The 21,205-nt window shown below is 41.4% G+C and overlaps 1 protein-coding gene across 2 annotated transcripts in view; it reads left to right on the top strand.

Moving 5' to 3' along the window:
• The window catches only part of BTBD8 (BTB domain containing 8), a 57,628-nt gene that overhangs the window by 12,421 nt on the left and 24,002 nt on the right, over nt 1-21,205 (top strand). The window contains exons 3-6 of one of the 2 annotated variants that reach the window (XM_061633664.1): nt 4,371-4,651; nt 6,987-7,104; nt 9,910-9,999; nt 19,033-19,113. In XM_061633664.1, coding sequence (XP_061489648.1) covers nt 4,371-4,651; nt 6,987-7,104; nt 9,910-9,999; nt 19,033-19,113 — 570 coding nt within the window. The remainder of the gene's footprint in view (nt 1-4,370; nt 4,652-6,986; nt 7,105-9,909; nt 10,000-19,032; nt 19,114-21,205) is intronic. The other variant, XM_061633665.1, reaches the window with a different exon arrangement.

Raw genomic sequence — 21,205 nt, forward strand, 5'->3', positions numbered from 1 at the left:
CCCATGTATCACTTCTGGTGATATGTGGAATTTTTTTAAAAGTAGTATTTTAAAAAAGAATTCTGAAAATTGCTTTGAAATAGGTGGTGGCTAGGGTTGCCAGGTTCAATCCCTGAGACTGATCCTGTATCTTTAGGAGAAAAGAAAGACAGCTAAGTGCAGGTGTTCTTGCAACCCTATAATGGGAAAAACCACAAGGTGGAATTCTCTCTCCCCCCTGCACAACTTTTAAAGATACAAAAGACCCCTTGGTTGCCAGGCCCAGCCTCCAAGGGGTCTTTTTGTATCTTTAAAAGTTGTGCAGAGTTCAGTGGGATTTGCTCCCCTGCAATTATGCTTAGGATAGGTGAAACTGACCACGGGATGGGGAGGCGAGGAGGAGGAGGAGGGAGGGGAGGATATGCAGAGGGGAGGCCTGGGAGGGGAGCAGGCAGGAGGCAGGGCTGGATTAAGCTGAGGAGGGCCCCTAGGCTGACTGGTGTTTGGGGGGCCCTATCCCCACGCTTCACCTACCTTTCTGTTGTTTTTTGCAGCGCGTGCAGTTTTGCCATCAATCAAGATGGTGGCCGAGGTTTCCCTAAGCAGCTGAAGCCTCTGCCGCCATCTTTGTTGATGGCAGCAATGCGCGCGTGTAGCACGCATGCGTGCCATCAGCCAATGGAAAGGTAGGTAAAGCGGGGGTATAGTGGGGGGATGGAGGTCCGTGGATGCTTCCACGGATTGTGGAGGGCCCCCTGCAGCTCCAAGGGCCCTCAGGTCAGTGCTCCACAGGACCCCAAGAGCTCTGGGCCCCTAGGCTTCAGCCTACTAAGCCTAATGGATAATCCAGCCCTGGCAGGAGGGGGAGGGGAGGAGAAGGACAGGTTTGATCATTTGCATGTTTATTGAATTCAGTGCGATTTACTCCCATGCAACCATGCTTAGGATAGGTAAAAGTGACCGGGGGGAGGGGGGAGGGCTGGAATGGGCAGGGGAGGAGGAATAAGGAAGAGGGGAGGAGGAGGAAGGGAGAGGAGAGGGGAAGGAGGGGGAAAGCAGGTCTGATCATTTGCATGCTTATTGAGTTCAATGGGACTTACTCCTATGCAATGATGGTTAGAATAGGAAAAACTGACCGAGGGGGAGGGGAAGGGGAGGGGGAAGGGGAAGAAGCGTATTGGAGGGGGACAAAGGAAGGGGGAGGGGAGGGCAGGTTTGATCATTTGCATGCTTACAGAGTTCCATGGCATTTACTTCCCTGCAATCATGCTTAAAATAGGTAAATTTGACCATGGGGATGAGGAAGGGGAGCGGGAGGAGGGGGAAAGGGAAGGAGAGGATTGGAAGGGGATGGGGATGGGTAGGGAGGGGCAAAGGAAAGGGGAGGGAAGGGCAAGAGGGGAGTTAGGAGGAAGGAGAAGGGAGGGTGGGTTTGATCATTTGCATACTTTTTGAGTTCAGTGGGATTTATTTCTGTGCAATCATATTTGAAAATGGAAATGGACTGCCTTCAAGTCAATCCCGACTTATGTTGACCCTATGAATAGGGTTTTCATGGTAGACGGTATTGAGAGGTAGGTTTACCATCGCCTTCCTCTGAGGCTGAGAGGCAGTGACTGGCCCAAGGTCACCCTGTGTGTTTCATGGCTGTGTGGCAATTCGAACTCTGGTCTTCCAGGTTGTAGTCCAACACTGACCTGGGAAGGGGCAGGGAGGGGAGGGAAGGAGATTGGGTGGGTGGGCACTGGGCAGAGGGGAAGCCCCTTTCCTTTCCAAAAGGAAAACATTGTGAACAGTATCATTGCTTTTCAGCCTTTCCCCCACCTTTTTATTCTACAGCAGGCACATGTAGCCTCCCACCCAAATTTAAACCAAAGCTGTCCCTGGCCACATCCACACCAGGCCTTGATTTCACTTTGGACAGTCATGGCTTCTCTCAAAGAATCCTGGGAAGTGTAGTTAGTGAAGGGTGCTGAGAGTTGCTAGGAAACATCCAGTTCCCCTCACAGACTGCAATCAGAGTGGCTGACTGTTAAACCAGTCTGGCCACTGAAGCTCTCTCAGTGGAACATGAGTCTTCTCTCAACACCCTTCACAAACTACACTTCCCAGGATTCTCTGAGGGAAGCCATGACTGTCTTAAGTGAAATCAAAGTCTAGTATGGGTGTGGCCCCTTGATTAGCCAAGCCCAGCAGCTGTGAGGCTTTTAGAACTCTTGACTGTTGGTTCTTACTGAGCATGCCTGCCCTTATCATTGGCTTCCAGCCAAAATTTCTTAAATTAATTAAAAATCAGTCAGGCATTTTTTAAACTTTTAAACTGCAGAAGATGAAGGTCAGAGTATGGGGCAAGGTCAGTATTAGGATTACAGGTACTTGGTGAACATGGCTGATTTTTAATGAATTTCTACAGATTATGAGAACTCTCAGAGAAAAAGTCCAAAAGGGCTCTGGAGGTTTTTTCTCTCTTTTTACACTTTGAACTGTCTATTCTCTCTGACTGTTTTGTGTATCACCATGAAAATTGAGAGAGTTGTTAAGCAAGCGTTTCTGAGTTCAGGACTATAAGTTTTGTAAGGCTTTGTTTTGTAATGAGCTTATGGGAAGCATCAGAATGGCATGGGGGTATTTTCAATTTAACATTGCGGAATGTGAAAATCCACGCTGGCTATAGTGTACAGCCACTCTTGTGGCTGTATAATCTGGAGGTCTTTTTCAGAACAGATTCGGACAAGAGTGTTTATGCCTTAAAGGACAGGGCATACTCTTTGAACGCTCCATAAATTCACGCATATTGCCAAGCAAGTCTTTCTAGGAAATAGTTATCTGGAAATCTTCCCAAAGAAAGCCTGAGTTATTTAGCTACTGAGAGGCAATATTGTTTGAGGTTTAAAAGAAATAAACAAAAACCCTTGCCTTCTATCTATGGCTATCTTGAAGGTTGCATGATACTCTTTGTCTTGTAAAAGGCTTTGAGAACTGAAAAACCATTTTTCATATTGTTGGCACTTTTGCAAAGTATTGTGATCACTTTTGCAAAACTTTCAGGAAGTTATTCTGAGTGTTGCTCATTCTGTCTACATAGCAAGATCTTCTGGTTCTAATTTGTCATGTTTTGGTTCTTTATTCTTTCTGTGTGTATCCATGCATCTGTATCTCTTGGGTGGTATTCAGTGTTAATCTTCCTCATAGTAGACCCACCAAAGTTAATAGACAAGAATGACTTAGGTTCATTAATTTCAGTAAGTCTACTCTTAGTAGGATTTAGTTGATTACAACCTCATGCACATTTTCTCTCACTAGGTTTGCATGAATTGGGTTATGTTTGGATAATGTATGGTTGCAAGTTTGCTTTTCTGTGCTCCGTTTTGGTCAACTTAAAAAGCAAAGAAAATATATTGACAGTTGTAGCATGACCTCTTTTGCATGCACCCTCTCCCCGGAATTATTGAATCAATCCAGATGATTGTGCATAGGAACATAGGAAGCTGCCTTATACAGTCAAACCATTGGTCCACCTTGCTCAGTATTTTTCACACTGACTGACAGTGGCTTTCCAGGATTTCGGACAGGGGTCTCTCCCAGCAATTCCTGGAGGTGCTGGGGACTGAACCTGGAACTTTTGCATACAGAGCAGATGCTCTACCACTGAGGCATGGCCCTTTCCCTGTCATCAAATCTTTAGCAACTACAGTTTCCTAATCAGCAATTTGTTTTCTTCAACAGTCACTTTCAGAGAGTGTGAGGGTGTTGGGACAGAATTTAATTCCCCATCCCTTAAAACTGATCCATACCTTTTTATTTCTAGAATGACAACTAAGGAACCAGATGGCACCACACTTTATGGACCAGGTTTGGTTCAGGGATGTCATAATGTAAAATATTTTTCCTGTAGCAGATGTGATATTAGGAAAATATACATTTAAGGTGTACATGGGATTTAAGATGTACATGGGAGTTCTTTTCTTTTAAGGCTGAATTAATTTGGAATTATTGCTGTTTTTAAAATGACTCAGATCTTTGAGTGCCCTTTATTTTAAAATATAATTAGGTTTTAATGTTTGGCAGGGCTTCACTTACCCAAATGTTTGAGATGGGGAACAAGTGTATTGTGGTATTATGAGATTTTGATAACGGGGCAGGATTCTGCTTTACCACTTGTTCTGATGACTAATTAAGGGTAGTGCCCAATTTGTGAGATGTGCTGGTCAAAATAAAGAAAAAGTAGACATCTTTAACTGTGCACATTGAATTATGCAATACATAAAACTTTCTGTTGTGCAGCCTGATCCTATGCATGTGTCCTCAGAAGCAAGTCCCACTGAAGTCAATGGGACTCATTCCCAAATAAGTGTGCATAGGATTGCAGCCTGATTCTCTCTTCCTCTTAGGGATGTGTATTCTTCTGACAGAAATGTTAAAGAGTCTGAGCAAGTGATTCTCAAGAAAAAAGTACCAAAGCCTAGCTTCACAAAGGAAGATGAAAGCCTTGAAGTCGGCAATCTACAGAATGGTCAAATATCAGCTGGGCAGTGTCTAGAAAATCATGAAAGGACATCTGGTTATCGGTATTCCTCAAAGGGAGCCGTAGAAACTGCTGCTTCCCCTCTTCTTGCAAATGAAATTTCTGAAGAAGTTGCTGTTGATACTGAAGGCAATGCATTTGTGTCAGGTGAGGTTAAACCAGTGATGTATGGATTTTGTTTTGTTGTTTAAATGCCAGTGTGGGTTTGTTAACCATTTCAAACAAGGCTTGCAGTTACTACATTCTCAATGTTGAGTTTAATATTCTTTGCTATAACTTGGTTCCTGAGTAATGAGCTTTACGTTGGTCAGATAGGAGTGAAGGAATGTGTAGCTGCAGCAAACCTTAATGCCCACTTATAGAGTAAAAGCGGAATTCCTATGGTGCCGAGAAGGGATGCTTTCCAATCCAGTTCTTTGATTTTCTGTTGTATTGTGTTGCATATGTGGGGTGGGAAAGACTGCATTTTGTGGAGTTACCAAGTTTGTTTGAAGCATGTTACCCCACTCATCAGTTGAAAGGGTGCCCTGAGGCTTACATTTATTTATTTATTATTGCATTTGTACCCCTCTTTTCCTTTAAGGAGCTCAAAGTGGCGTATATGGTTCTCCCCCTCCTAATTTAATTCCCACAACAACCCTGTGAGGTAGGTTCGGCTGAGAATCAATGACTAGCCCAAGGTGTGCTTCATGGCTGAATGGGGATTTGAATCCTGGTCTCCCAGGTCGTAGTCCAGCACTCTAACCACTATACCACACTGCTGTAAAAACAATAACCAAGACATATTTTAAGCTAGCAGGCAGGGTCTAACTGTACAATCCTTTATATACCTTACCTATTCAGAAGAAAGCCCCAAAGAGTTCAGCTTATTCCAAGGTAAGTGGGTTTAGGACTGCAGCCTAAAAGACCCAATATAAAACAACAAAAGAATGTATTGGCTGGGTTTAGAGGAGGGTGAATGTCTGTGGGGCAGGGGAAGAGTACCACTGAGCATCAAGGAGCTACTAGTCCTTCCCCTGTTTAAGAGGCCTTCCCTGTCCCGGAAATATTAGATAACTGTCACTCAGTTGCTAATATCCCCTATTTGGGCAAGGAATTCAAGAAGATGGTAGCGGTTCAGCTTCAGGCATGCTCAAAGAATATGGATTATCTAGACCCATTTCAATCTGGCTTCAGGACAGCACAGAGACTGCTTTAGTTACCCTGATTGATTGCCTTTCTTGAGAAAGAGATGCAAAGAGTGCAACTCGATTGATTCTCCTTGACCTCTTGGTGGCTATTGATACCATCAGCATGATGACCTTCTGGAGCATCTTGGAGGTTTGGGAGTTGGAGACACCAGATTGTGCTGATTCTGCTCCTACCTCCAGGGTCTCTTTCAGAGAGTAACAGTGGGGAGCTATTACTCAACTTCATTGGAACTATACTGTGAGGTCCCACATGGTTCAATCTTATCCTCTATGCTCTTTAACAGCTACATAAAACCACTGTGAAACATTATTAGGAGACTTGGAATGAGGTGTCATCAATATGCAAATGATACCCATCTCTGTTTTTCTGTTCTAACTGAATTGCATATGGGAGGTGAGGTGTCTGACCAGTATCTGGAGACATTAATGGGCTGGGTATGGGCCAATAAATTGAAGCTGAATACAAAAAAGATGGCAGTACTATATAGTTGTAGGCTCCCAGGTCTGTGAACTGGGAAGACGACCTGCCCTTGTCAGGATTACACACCTTGTAAAGATAGGTATGTAGCTTGGGAGGTACTCGATCCAGCTTTTGTCAGTTGAACCAGCCACAACCATTCCTGGACAAGGAAAGCGTAGTCCCAGTGGCCCACACTCTGGTAACCTCAAGGCTAGATTCTTGCAATGTACTCTGTGTGGGTTTCCCTTTAAAGACAGAAACTGCAACTGGTGCAGAATGCAGCAGTCAGTGTGTGATGGATACAGCTGGTTAAAATCATGCAATGCCAGTATTGAAGGAATTGCACTGGTTGCCAATTTGTTTAAACCCCATTTCAAGAGGTTTATCCTGACATACAAAGAAAAAAACCAGGTCCCAAGCATCTGAAGGACTCCTTCCATATTGACCTGCCTGTGAATGAAGATCTGCAAGGGAGGCCTTGGTGGTGATCCAGCCGCTTGGGGAAGTCCCAGGGGCAGAAACTAGTGGGAGGCCTTATCTGTGGTGGCTACCTACATCTGGAATAAGCTCCCCTACAAGGTGCATTGAGTGCCAACATCATTAATTTTTGCCAGCAGCTGAAAACGCCCCTCTTTCCCCAAGCCTTTGGAAAGGACTGAAGTTTTAGAGATGTTCAGATATGCTTCTTTATCACCTGCTTTCATATGTTGCTGATTCTGTATATTTTATTAGTGTGATATTTTGTAATGTTTTTATTTTGTTGTATTTCCAACCTAGGACCATATGATAAAGGATAGACATAATTAAGATAAGTTAATTTTTTTTGTTCCAGATAATTCTGAAATAGAAACTTCATCTGACTTAGGAAGAGACCTGTTAATGCTCTACAAGAAATCTTGGTTTTCAGATATTAATATTTGGATTGACAGAAAACAATTTCGAGTGCACAGGTATTTTGAGAGATAATAGTATTTCATTTTTATGAGTAAGACTATCATTGGATGCAACCCGGTATGTGTTATAAAGTTAGGGATGGATCAGTCTATTTCTGGTCCATGTCAATTCCACACGTTTATATTGCCAAGTCCCTTCTATCCTGTTCCTGTATTAATAAGGATTTTTTAAAAGTATAGACATTTATATTTAAAAATGTTTTTTATCCCAATGTACTAATTTCTCAACGTATTTTACTCTAAAATGCACATTAAAAAAACATTTTGGCATGTTTTTGAGCCAAGAACTCTATTGTAACTTTTAGACAAGGTTGAAATCCAAAGGATAACAACATTCCAGTCAGTTTGTTATGGAGCAATCCAGACCCAAGATCTGCTGGGATGAACCAAGTTTTGAATGATCCTGAGCAGTGCAAGTCCTCCATCCCAGCTCAGCCAGGGCTCAGCTGAAGGGAGTGGTGGGGCAGGTGGATACTTACCCCTGTTCCAAACTCCATTCACTTTGGTCATGTGACCTAACAATCTAGTGGAAGTTAAACTGGCAAAAAGGGCGGTGTAAGTCAAACTTGATTTTTAAAGGCTTGTTTTCCCTCTGCCAGGCTTGGGCCAGCCCAGCCGGCAGCAGCCCCACTCCTGAATAGAGTTTCAAATAGGGGTATGTTAAGCTCACTGGGTGACCTTGGGCCAATCACTGCCTCTCAGCCTGAGAGGAAGGCAATGGTAAACCCTCTCTGAATACCACTTACCATGAAAACCCTATTCATAGGGTTGCCATAAGTCCGAATCGACTTGAAGGCAGTCCATTTCCATACCAGCATAATTTACCCCAGTGTAAATTATGCTGACTTCTATGGTATGAACTGCTCTGCCTGGCCGGAAGGTATGGATTTAGTCAGTTTGTTTAAAATATGGACAAAACAAGATAGGGACAGAGTGTTTTGTTAGGCTGAAATTATATAAAGCTGCAGGTAATTTTCACTCTCCACGACATGGCCTAATTCTGAAATTTTTTTTATGAGGACATTTTTTAATGTGTTGCACTGGCTTGCACCTGTTTCCAAGCATTAGGAGGTACCCTGCAGATCCAATTCAAGGTTAATTGCTGCACATGGACCCACATCTTGTTGTTGGTCTAGCTCAGATTTTCCCAACCTTTGGATCCCCGGATGGTGTTGGACTACAACTCCCATTAGCCCCAGCCAGAATGATGGGAATTGCAGTCCAGTAACATCTGGGGACCCAAAGGCTGGGAAAGGCTGGTCTAGCTGAAAGGGAAAGATGTTGTATGTGGCATTCTGAAATGCTGTTCAGTTAGCTAGGTCTTCTTTCAGAACATAAAAATGAATATACATTCCTTAACTGGTGAGAAAACAGAAAATACAAAAATACTCAAAATGTACAAATCTGTCTACAAACTGAGAGCTTTTTTCTCAGTTATTCTTTTTACCCTTTTAAAGGCGAGTATCTGGCCCCTTGGAAAGTTGTCCAGGAGGGAATCCAGCCCTTGAACTGAAAAAAGTTGCCTCCACCCTTTCTCTAGGAAGCATTGCAACCTGTCGGAGTAATAGGGGAGGAGAAACCCAAAACTGTCTGAAAAGACCTCGACAGAAATATCCTCATACCAAAATGTTGAGAGCTGGATGCTGCAATATATTGAAGTCCCAAAAGAGAGAGAGGGGCAATATGAGTGAACTGTTGATGGAAATTTCTTATACTAAGGAAGGAGTAGAATTGTCAAGAGACGAAAGCAAAGCATTTGAGTAGTTCGCAAGAGGCCAAATGCAGCTCGTAAGATGACTTCAGTGTTAACTAGTTGCATTAAAATGTTTGCAGATGTGAGGTTGGATTTAAGCCATTGTATAAGTCATTGAGCTTCCTCTTTCTCCCCTCTCTCTGCATGCCACCCCACACCTTCCCATATCTGCTCTAGGCTCTCTCACCCTCGGGAACAGATTTGGGGAGTGATGAGAGGGGACGTGTAGTGGGAGGAGAGGAAGGGGAAGGTCCATTGGGTGAATGGAAGTTATTTGGCTCATACACTGAATTAGCTGGGTTCAACCCAGTGGTTTCAATTTTGAGCAAGAGCTATTTTAGGGGGCAAAACCTAGTAGCCATTTTATATGAACCAATCAGGAATAAGTGAAGTCGTTGCTGTCTTGAGGTTAGAGAAGGACAAATTAATACAGTAATAGGTGAAAACCAGCAATAACTAAGCAGCAGTTTAAATCCATAGTGTGTTGTTTTGAAATATCCCCACCCCCCAAAAGGAAAGCTTAGTTTAGAGAAAAAAGAGAATACAGCTGGCTAGCTCCTTAAAGCTCTCAGCCATTTTTTAAAAAATAGAATGATTAATATTGGAAAGTGTGTGGTAAGATTGTAGAATCTCAATAACTGAATTACTGTTAAACTGCAGATCTACCCTCAAAAGAAAAGTTCTTGTTGGAAGAAAGATGAAAGAACTGTGATTAGAAAATAGTGTTGTTCTCTGTTCAAAGTAGGAGAAACCCAAGGTGCCTAAGAACTTGAGAGACTCTTCCAGCCCTGTTTTGTGGATAATGAACAGGAATTGTGGATTAGCTGTTAACTGGAGGCATTTCAGAATGGTAGCAGTTTTCCTTGTTCTGTGACAAATTGGATTAAATTGCCAGGGATCCTGGGAGGAATAAGTATGCAGTGAGCAGACATGCATTAGTATATAAAGGGCAAATAATTTCAACCTTTTGTAGCAGCTTTCCTGAAATAAATATTTGTATCTAGCAGAATAATGTTTACTCTTTTTCCCCCTCCCCCTCACTCTCCTAGGGCCATTCTATGTGCCAGATCTAGTTATTTTGCTGCAATGCTGAATGGGAACTGGGCGGAAAGCTTTCAAGAGCACATCGCTCTTCAAGGGTAAGCATAGTTGTTTTGCAAGTCATATGGGAGCAAAGGTAGGCAGTTTAAAATCACTGCAAATGCCGAGCAGCCATGCTGCATTCAAAGTAATTCAGATTAATCTGTTTTGACTTGATATTTGGTATAATATATTTTGAGTGTTGCCTATTTTAGCTAGTGGGAAACCTCTGTGAATTTAGAATCTACATCTTATCTATTCTCCCAAACTGTCAACTGGAAAAGTTAAAAACAGGATCATTCTGCATTGGAGTGCAATCTGCATTGCAATTTAATTCAGTGTGCATGCATTGTTTTATCATCCTTTATCTGCTTTTTGGCATGACCCGTTGAACTGGTGAAGGTGTAGCGCAGACTACCAACTGGTGGCAGTTAACAAATTCAAAAGTCAATGTTGGAACAAGTTCTGCATTGCCTCTCCCTGAAGCAAATCCCCCTCCCCCCAAAAACCCTATGGAGCAGTTTGTCAGTGCTGATATTACCATGGTTAAGGTTAATGATTTTTCCTTAAATCGGGATCAAGAATTAATTTCAAACCACAATTTCATATCTTGATTTAAGGGAAACCCTAGGTAGCTTCAAATGATTGGTAACACCATTGCTAACAGCTACTCAGGCATACTTGGGAGGGGTGGGGTTGCTCCAGAGAGGAGTGCAGATTCTTGAGGCTGAATCCCAGTTTAGCAGGGAGCCATCACTGGACCTATATTGGCCCATTCACAATAGGCCTAAAAACAATTTTTCATAGCTTATTAGTACAATAAGAGCAGAACAGACTGCTTGGTTTATGGATCATTTAACACTGATGGCAGTGAGTTAAGAAGTAAGGGTTCAGAAAAAGGATTGCTATGGGAGCAAAGTATTGCTCCCAGCTGTTGATGCTGTGGTGCACATCTAGGAGTTCTTCTTAATTTTTAGAAGAAAGTTGGGTCATATGCCCCGAGGGTTAGACTTGATCAGTGTGAAAATTAATCCAGAATGTGACTGGATAGCTGTGCATCACTGCAGACAAGGTGTCTTGAGTTTCACTGCTAGGCTTGGGGCAGTAATGAGGGTCAGGATTTAGGTGAAGGCATAGACAAGTCTGTTCAATAAAACGTAGGTTAGAAATCTCAAGCAAGAGTGTTATATAATCACAAAGCACCAACAGGGAGCCTGTTGTAGTTAAATTGCTCAGGCTAATGGATCTGGCTTTTAGTCAAGACCAGGGTTTCGTTCTTTCACATGGCAGATGCTGTTTATTGATTCTACTGCTTCAGACTGGTGGGGAGACTTGAGTTACTTGAGTGTTGTTCCATATATAAATATAAATTTATACAAAATCCTTGCATTTAGAAATCTGACATGTTAGGGAGAGAACTAGTTTCCTGTCTGCAAGGAAATATTTGTAGAGGAACAGCCAGTCATGTGAGCCCAGACATGCCATCTGAAGTGGTACAGCCAAGAAACAGGCTGACCACCATATTGCTGGCTTGAGAAAAATAGGCCCAAAGACTACATTTGTCGGAAGGCAGAGCTGGGGTCCCAATCCCTGGGAGCTGGATCCCGGAGAGTTGGGAGAAGAGTATTCGGATGGATGGCAGAGGGAAGGGGGAGGAACTTCCCCCCCTTTGGAGCGAAGACGAAACAGAGGAACTGCCAGTGATAAGGTCGCTTAGCAACGGGGAGCCTGAGCCCTCCCTGGACATTCTCACGCCTCCCCCTCTTTCAGGCTCAGAGCAAGAGGGGGAAGAGGGAGGGCTGCTCACAGCCGAAAAGCGGGGAGGCAGTTTACCATCAGCCCCTCCCCTATCCCCCATCCTGGAATCGGAAACTTCAGAAGAGGAGGGGGTGATGCTTCCCCCCCTCACTGCGCACATGCAGACAGCTGAAAAGACAGGAGAGAAGGGGGGGAAGGCGGGCAGTACCTGAGGGGCAGTTAAGGAGGAGCGAAAGATTGCGCGCCCGTTTGGCCCCTTCTTAAAGAACAGGCGGGAAGAAGTCCCTTGCTCTGTCAACTTTCTCCCAATGCCGCAGGACCTGTATCCCTGTATTGCTTCATGAGAAAACGCAGTCTTTGTTTGGACATTACCCTTATAAAACACGAATTAACTACAGCCGTTGGTCTGGTTCCTGAGTCACATCCTGGGCCTGACAACATTAAACAATAAAATCTTTTTATTCTTCACTTGATAGAAGCATCATAGACAACATTAAAAAATGAGGCAGCAAAAGGGGGAAGAGATTTGTATGCAAAAAATGAGATGAAACTTCTGTACAATATTTAAAATTTCTTTACACATGCCTTTATATGATTTATATCCAATATATCAAAAAAGGTTTCCACCTGCTCTTGCAGTACAGATGGATTGTTTTTCCATAATCTCTTACTCTGTTCACATAATTTACCATAAATAATCCTTGATTTTTCCAGAATTTTTGCCATCAAAATACTGCTGTAAACAAGAGATTAATTTTAGGCACTAACCTTTTCTTTAACTCCTCAATCATTTGACATAGTCCTAATAGGATCTGGTTTCACTGGAAGAACTACACCTGTAATTTCCTTAATTTTACAATAGAGTTGAAGAATAGGAAGCCCACATTTTGGTCATTACTGTGCCAGAAACATGAATTTGCAGAATATTGAACAATGATTCTGTGGATGACTAAGATAAAAGTAGTACACCATTAGAGTAGAATCAAAAGCATTGTTCTTGTAGCTCATTATAGCATCTCTTGGTAAGTGGAGATACTTCATAAATATTTAAATATAAGTGAACCAGCAACATAATGTTATTGTGTATCTTCACCCCCTAACAGGAGTGCTCCTGTTCAGACTCCCAGCTGGCCATGTCCTCCTCCAGGATACTATAAGATATAAGGGATTCAAGCAAGCCAATTCATCCTCCCCCACTTTCCTCTTCTCCCCCCCCCCCAAATTAACACTGGACACTATTGAGCTTTCTTAATCTTCATTTGGCTGATTGGGTTGCCAACTTTTTTGGGGGAAGCTTTTTTGGATGTTATTACACCAGTGTCACAAACAAGAGTGCATTAAGTGAGTGAATGAATAAAAAAAATATTCTATACATAACCAGATGAAATGTACAGATTTCTCTGGTATTTGTTAAAAGCAGGTCTTGGGTTTGCCCCTTTTAAACCTTTTTTTTTTTTTTTTTAAACAAAGTTTTGTACTTCTGTATGCCTCAAGTGTTATATGGGCATGATGATATCCCAGGAGCACTGTTTTTGACTCCATCCTATCAGCACAACATTTTGAGTTTACTATTAGAGTGATGTACATAAAGATACGTTTACCATTTTCATTTTGTATCTAATATTAGCAGGCAAATAGTGCCTACTTCATCCTTCATAAATTAATGCAAGGCCATTATGGGACATGAAGCTTGTTCAGATGCTACTTATAATGCAGTCTCCTTGTATCTTTCATGGATCCCATCTCTACTTTTCTTATTGTGCTGTTGTGTTTTTTATTTGAGTGTCTTAAGTGTTGATCACTATGACAACTTTATCTGGGTCCAGTTTTGTTTGGTGCAGAATGGTCTACCAGCTGCTGTGCCATAAAACCCCAAATCTGCCTTCCAGATCCTCTTAGCAATACATTTCCCAAGAGTTCCTTGTGCAGTTGCTTTGACTTTTTAATTTGTGTAACCCTATACACACAGCGTGGTGTAGTGGTTAAAGTGTTGGACTATGACCTGGGAGACCAGAGTTCAAATCCCCACATAGCCATGAAGCTCACTGGGTGACCTTGGGCCAGTCATTGCCTCTCAGCCTCAGAGGAAGGCAATGGTAAACCCCCTCTGAATACCGCTTACCATGAAAATCCTATTCATAAAGTCGCCATAAATCGGGATTGACTTGAAAGCCATTTCCAGTTTTCCGTACACACTTTGTTTGGAATAAGCTTCATTTGAGCATAGTAGGAGTTACCTCTAACTACGCATGCCTAGATTTTCTGTGCACATCTGTGGTGACAGAAGGTAAGGGGACACACTTACTGTTCTGCTGGTTCCTATGTGTCTTCACCTCTCTTTTCTGAAAAAGAGGTGCACAATGCTAGCCAAACCCTGCCCCTTGTTACTGTAAAACCTGGTGGGATCAGCTTGTCTGTGTTTTTTTAATATTTGCTTCAAAGAGATTTCACAACTGATCAGCAGATCAACCTATTTCCCCTTCAGGTATTGCTAATGGAAACACTAAAAAATAGTTTTTTCCCCTGTTCTTGCCTATTGGTTGGAAATGGTTCTGTACATCAAGTGACATGGTTTGGGGTATTTTATAGCAACTGGTATACTCTAATTCTTGATTGACTAGGAACTTGGATACTTCCTGATACAGCCAGGTCTGATGCATCTTATTTGCATTTAGGTCTGTGACTGCTTTTCCTATTGTCTGGCTGAAACCCAGATGGCACCTTTATCTCTTGACAAGGATGTGTCTTTTTCACCAGTGTGTTTTAATCATAAGCAAAGCCTCAGTAGTTCTAATACTGGAGCATGTTGGCGCACTTCATTCAGAATGCCAAGCCAGGGTTTTGTTCTATGAGAACAAGCCTGGAAGGAGTCTTGGGATCACATGCTCTCTTGTCTCTTATATGGGCAGAGTAATGAATTTGTCATGTATCCAGACTAGCAAGGTGTGGTTTTGTGCTTACCTGCAGATGAGGATTGCGAACCAGGATCAAATCTGGGTTTGAAATGAGCTACCGTTGCAAATCTCCTTTCTTGCTGTCCTGGCTGTTTTCAGATTTTCATGTTGTTATAAACACTTGAGAGTATAGTGCATATGGCTTATCCTGAAATAATGAAAATGCTGTTTAATAGACCAGCTGTCAAGACAGCAGGGCTGTTCATTCGTGCTGTTTTTATGGTTATCTCATGTGTTCGCATACAGTCGGACAACTGTGTTGAATTTGCCATTTAACCCAAAATAAATAATTTTGCTGCTTTTGAATGCTCCTTAAGCATATTTAGTAATTGAAGATGTTGCAGTTTGTACTGTTGTTCCCATTTACAGTTATGGAAGCTGTACTGTACCTCAAAATGCAGGATCAATTCACAGGAGCACAATTGGTTGGATTCTGAGTTGCCCTTCATACGTGAGATGGCTCTTTCTGCTCATGGAAGAGATTTTAATTCATCAGAGGTGCTGACTGCAGGAAAGCAGGTCAGGGGAGAGGGGAAGAGAGGTGACTTTTGCTGATTTACCAAGGAGTTTTTGATGGTCCTCCAACCTTGCAGAGCAGACATAAAGGGGCTGCAGGAGGAATTGGCAAAATTATTCCCCCTTTCAACCAGTGCTACTATCCTTTGAGTGGCATTCTGCTCATGCGAATTCTAGTTCCATGCTACCAACACAGTAGTCTGTGTTCACTAAGATAAAATTGGTGTTTATCCCACTGCAATAAAATGTACATTCCTCAACGCTCTTGTGTATTCTGTATATTAACACCTGTCTTACTGTGTGACCTTGCTAGCATGGTTCAAGTCCAGATTAGATTAACATGGCAAAGATAGGTGGGGAGGACAGAGCTTGCCAATAAGGATTGGTTGTACATAATGAGTTAGCAGCATTAGATGCCACAGTGATCTAAGAGTTGGCATTTCCCCCCTCCCATCTTCAGATCTTTCATGAATGACCAAAAGCAGTTTACGCCCTATCACTGTGTATTTGACAGTGTGATTTTGGAGGAGAAAGAAACAGCACAGGCTTGAGTCAAAGGTTTAGGCCAGGCATGGGTCATCTATGGCATTCTGGTCAGCATGGCAAGTGGTTGGAAACTATAGGAGATGTAGTCCAGCAACATCTGAAGAGCAACACGTTCCCCATCCCTGGCTTTGGTGCTCCATCTTGACCATATTAACCCTTTTATCTGATCTATCCTATACCACAAGCAGCTTCTTAAAAAATAATTCAAAATTCCAGTATAAGGGGATATTCAGAAAAGGGGAGGGTAATTTATGCTGAGCTGGTTTGGACCTAATGCCAAATCATGGTTTGGTGCTACAAGAATGAGACATGAACATGTCCCTTTATGCCCAGCAGTTCTTTTCCAACTTGCCTGGTTTGAGACAAGCCATGATTTGCTTTTTCTTTCAAACCAGCAAACTCTGGTTTACACTTAACGCCGGAAAGTAGGACCTAACTCTGGTTTTCAATCTTAGCTTGCAAAGCAAACACAAGCCATCTTTTTCTAGTTTGCCTCAAACTAGAAAAGGATAGTTGGGGACTTCCGGGAAGGGTGACTTAGCCTGTGCCTGCTTTTGAGACAGGCTCCTGCCTCAAAAGAAGCTTATTCAGATATATCAGTCAGATTTTTTCTTTTTTTGACTGATTAAACTTCTCCCGGGTAGGGAGAAACGAAGAGATTAACCTCAAAGCCTATTTTTGTTGGGACGACCAGATCTCATTAATTTATGGGACGAGGTCCAGCCGACGAAGGTGGGACGGATTTTTAACAACAAGCTCTATCTGGAAAAGCGAACGTTCATCTTATCTTCTAAGAGAGAACGCACTAACAGGCAAGCACCCTTCTTTCTATATTTTTCTTTTACTTGACTTAAATTGTTGCTGTTTAAAAGAGATTTGCCAGATTGATCGGTTTTTGACATCTCACTGGGGAGCCATAACTTCTCTCTGCTACTCACTAATTAATAGCTTATCTCTGTTTTTGTTGCAAAAAGCTGTCCTGGATTTGCATTCTAAAGATATACACAGAAGAGGGATTTCTATTCCAGATTTTTATTTTGAAGAATATTATATTGTCTGAGACTACTCTCTTTTTGGTCTATTTTATTTTGACGAATCTGTTTTCTGACGACCGCCATTAATTGTTTCGATCCTGGGAACTGCATTTTGTTTACTTAAACATGGAGAGATAAGGCTGTCTGCTCTGTTTATACTGTGATGTCACCAAGTTTGGAGTATTAACCCAATTGTTGCTGAAATAAGAAGTGGTTTTCCTATATTTTTCTTTTAAAATGGCAATTAAGAAAGTGGCTGAGAAGCTGGAAATAACTATGTTTCAGAAAATAATGGATGAGATTGAGATAACGAAACAAAACCTGCGACAGGGTTGTAAGGAGCTGAAAATTGAATTGAGTAAAATGAAGCAGGAGATTAAAGATATAGGGGTCCCTGTGAGAGAGGTGACCCTGGAAGGGGTCCCTGTGAGAGAGGAGACCCCGGAGATTGGAACAAACGTGGAACAGGAAAAAGATTTGGAGTCTATGGACTTTAGAAATAAAATTTATTGTTTGGAGACACAGGAGATTAAAGACATAGGGGTCCTTGTGAGAGAGGAGACCCTGGAGACTGGAACAGGGGTCCCTGTGAGAGAGGAGACCCTGGAGACTGGAACAGGGGTCCCTGTGAGAGAGGAGATCCCGGAGATTGGAACAAACGTGGAACAGGAACAAGATTTGGAGTCTATGGACTTTAGAAATAAAATCTATTGTTTGGAACTCAATGTTATCTCTGAAGAAATTAATGAAGATTCTAGAGATAAAGTTATCAATGGCATGGATAATCTTCTGGACTGGAATGATGTGATGGAGCCCAATATAGAGAAAATCTATGGAATTAACTGCAGCCATGTGACAATGGAAAAACTTTCAAGAGATGACCCAGTGTATTTTGAAAAAAAGAACAGAGATATGATTTTACAGCAGTATTTCAGCAACCTATTCAGAATGGATGGCAAGAAAATATTTGGGATAGAGGTAATTCCCATCAGACTCTTACTATATGACTATGGCTTTGACAGCAAGATTATTATGGAATATTGATAATGGAAGATTGGATACTGAAATTACTGGACTTAACAAGACTACTGAAGATGGAAGATGGAAAATGGAACTAATAGGGATAATAGAACAATGGCTACTGAAATTACTGAACCTAACAGATTCTGATGTGATGGATTAATTGAAATGTTTATTTTGACTATGGTTATGACAACAAGATTATCATAATTAGTAATGAGATGGATTAATCGATATGCTTATCTGGAAAAAAAAATTTGATAGATATATTTCTTAAAGAATTGAAACCTCTCTTTGACTTTTTGTGGAAAGAATAAAGTAATGTTTATGAGATTTGATGATTAAGTAAGATAACTACTGGAGGAAAGTGATTTTATAATATGACTTAAGAGACAGGATTGTTATATATTATAGACTTATAACTGATTTGATCTTTGACAAATGGGAAGTCAATATTTTACTCTTTATTTTTTATTTTTGTTTTTTTTTTTCTTTTGTTTTTTTTGTTTAACTATTTTTGATTTTGTTTTTTGTCTTTGAATGTTTTATGATTTTGTCTTGTATGTTTTATGAAAATCTGAATAAAAATTATTGAAAAAAAAAAGAAAAGGATAGTTGGAATTGCTCCATGCAGGGGTACAGGGAGGAGAGATGGTGTGAGCCCATGCTCCTTGGCCACTTTTTGTAATACTGAACCATGGTTTGGTGTTTTTTCTTCCTTTTGTGTCTGTATCTGCCTATGAGCTCCTCTGGAGAGGCCTGCAGTTTTAAGCTCTTATGAAAGGCATTTTAATCTGCTGAAGATTTGTTCAGAATTTCTTAGAAATAAGTACAGACTCAAATTCTAGAGATGAGGCATTACATAATGACAGGTTAATCTGTAGATCACACAATCCTCAGAGTACTTCCTCTGAAGTAGTCTTGTCACAGAGTACTTCCTCTGATGTAGTCTTGTCACACTCAGCTGGGTGGTTAGCAAATAAGAGATTTCAAGGCTGTAGCCAAGGGCTAGATCACTGGAGCTCTGGAAAAGCTGTTCCTCTGATAATTGCACTTTTCACATTTTTACTATTTGGGGAATGTGACCCATGTGCAATTTTAGATTGTGTTCATTCTATTACTTTACCTTGATGTTGTTTTGTTTTATAATATGACAGGGTAGCTGTGTAATTTTGGTGAATTGCTTAGGGTTTATAAAATGTGAACAATCTATTTTATTCTGCAGATGCTGATGTCTGTAATGATTTTTCTTTCTGTTTTGCAGTTTAAACCATGTAGAAATGGCTGTTGTTCTGCATTTTATCTATGGAGGAATTTTAGATTTCCAAAACAAAGCAGATGCTGGGTATGTGTCAAGTTATGTTATTTCTAATTGCATGCTATGTCTGTTGCCTGTTCTGCTCCTCCTGTATTCAAATAGAAGCTATACAATAAAATTGCAAAAGTGTCAGAAATAATTATCATTGCACTATAATTATGCTTGAGGCACTGCAAAAAAGGGGGGCATTTTACTCAGCAGCTGAGCTGGTGGGGTAGTAGTGACAAAGGAAATTGTACAGGAAGGAGGGGAAATGCTTGGTTCTTGAGGGGCCCTATTTATTACTGCAGTATGGAAAAACTTGCCATTTTTATTCAGATTTATGTGAACTGCATCTTGCCCACAAAAAACAAAACCTCATCCATGCCTTTTGTACTTTTTAGAACTTCCTTTTCCTGGCTGCCACTTAACCCTTTTCACCAAGCCAAATAGCTAGCCACTATCTCCAAATTGCCATTGCTCTTTTATATGAAGAACTGAAGTAATGCAGCAACCTTGCTAAGGTTAAAGAGATCTGGGTAAGGTCAGTCCTTGGATGGGAGACCTCCTAGGAAAGTGAATAACCTGTGGCTCTCCAGATGTTGCTAAACTACAGTTTCCATCATCCCTGACCATTTGCCAGCCACTGTCCTATGTATATTACATTGAGTTACGTCATGGAACAAAGGTGTGGCATTTAAATAAGTATAGAATTACAAAACCTGTAATGGTTTATGACAGTGTTCTTCAACTTTGGGTCCCCAGACGTTGTTGAACTGTAGCTCCCATCACCAGCCAGTGGTCAGGGATGATGGAAGTCGTAGTTCAACATCGTCTGGGGACCCAAGATTGAAGAACACTGGTTTATGGAATGAATTGTGGTAGGCTCTTAAAACAGTGTTGAGGATCTTAATATACCACATTCAGAATCTTATTTGATATGTAACCTAAAAGAGATGATAGCCAATTTTAAGACTGGATCCCCTGGCTTCTTTACAGCTACTGTAACCAACCTGTGCCAAACAATAACTATTCCTTTGATTCTGTATGACAAGAATCACTATAATACCTTGGCTATTTCAATTTATGTTCTTGCCCATCTCAAAGGCCCAAGATGGGTAGCAAAACGAAAGCCTGCTTAGCATAAAATGAGATAAAATTATATCAGAATAAAAATATAATTTTATCCAGAACCCCCAAAGCCAGGCTTGTAATAGGGTGTCCCAAAACTGAAGAAGAGGGACAGTCAGTCACTGAAAACACTTTCCCTTGTGCTCTCCATGCCTGAAACTGGCACACATCATGTCATTTGGGGGGAGGGGAGCAGCGCAAAAATAATGCTCCCAATCTCTTAACATTGGTTAAGAGATCAGGAGCAGGATGTGCCGTTGTATAGTTCCTCCCCTACCCCTCCCACATTGGGATGTATATGGAACGCTTCCAATCTGTGGGCCATTGTTTTCCATATTTGTTGACAATTTGTCAAACTTTGGACAGGTTCAGTCTCAGTAACTTGTAGCAGCTCTGTTGGTATGCCATCTGTTCCTGGTGATTTGTTTCTTCCAAGTATTTTAAGAGCAGTTTTGACCTCACATTCTAAAATTTCTGGTTCTTCATACGGTTCCTCCATGAATGAATCCATCATCCTTGCATCTCTTTTATAGAGTTCTTCACTGTATTCATATAATTCATAATTCATGTTCATATAATTAGCTCAAAATTGTTAATATATTAGAACATGTTACTTGTATGCATACAGAAAGTGAGCATCAACAGAATCTGGAGACAGTGATCTTTATCAGTTTAGCATCTGTCTACAATACTGTATGGCACACTATCCTGTTAAAGATAGTTCTTGTTTCATTTTACCCCCAAATGTGAGACAAAATCAATAGCAACATTGCCTAATTGTTTCTGATCCATTGCCTAAATATATCTGATCCACAATGGCAGCTGTTTTGAAATGTAATAAAGATGTCAAATTACAATTAGGGTAGCCAATGTGCTGCCCTCCAGGTCTTATGGACTACAACTCCTATCAGCTCAAGCCAGCATGGCAAATGTGGCCTACAGCTTCCATCTGTGTGTCCAACATCTTGAGGGCATCATTTTGGCTATTGCTGAGTTACAGTATTTGTGC

The sequence above is a fragment of the Rhineura floridana genome, chromosome 6, assembly GCF_030035675.1.
Source record: "Rhineura floridana isolate rRhiFlo1 chromosome 6, rRhiFlo1.hap2, whole genome shotgun sequence".
Classification (NCBI taxonomy): domain Eukaryota; kingdom Metazoa; phylum Chordata; class Lepidosauria; order Squamata; family Rhineuridae; genus Rhineura; species Rhineura floridana.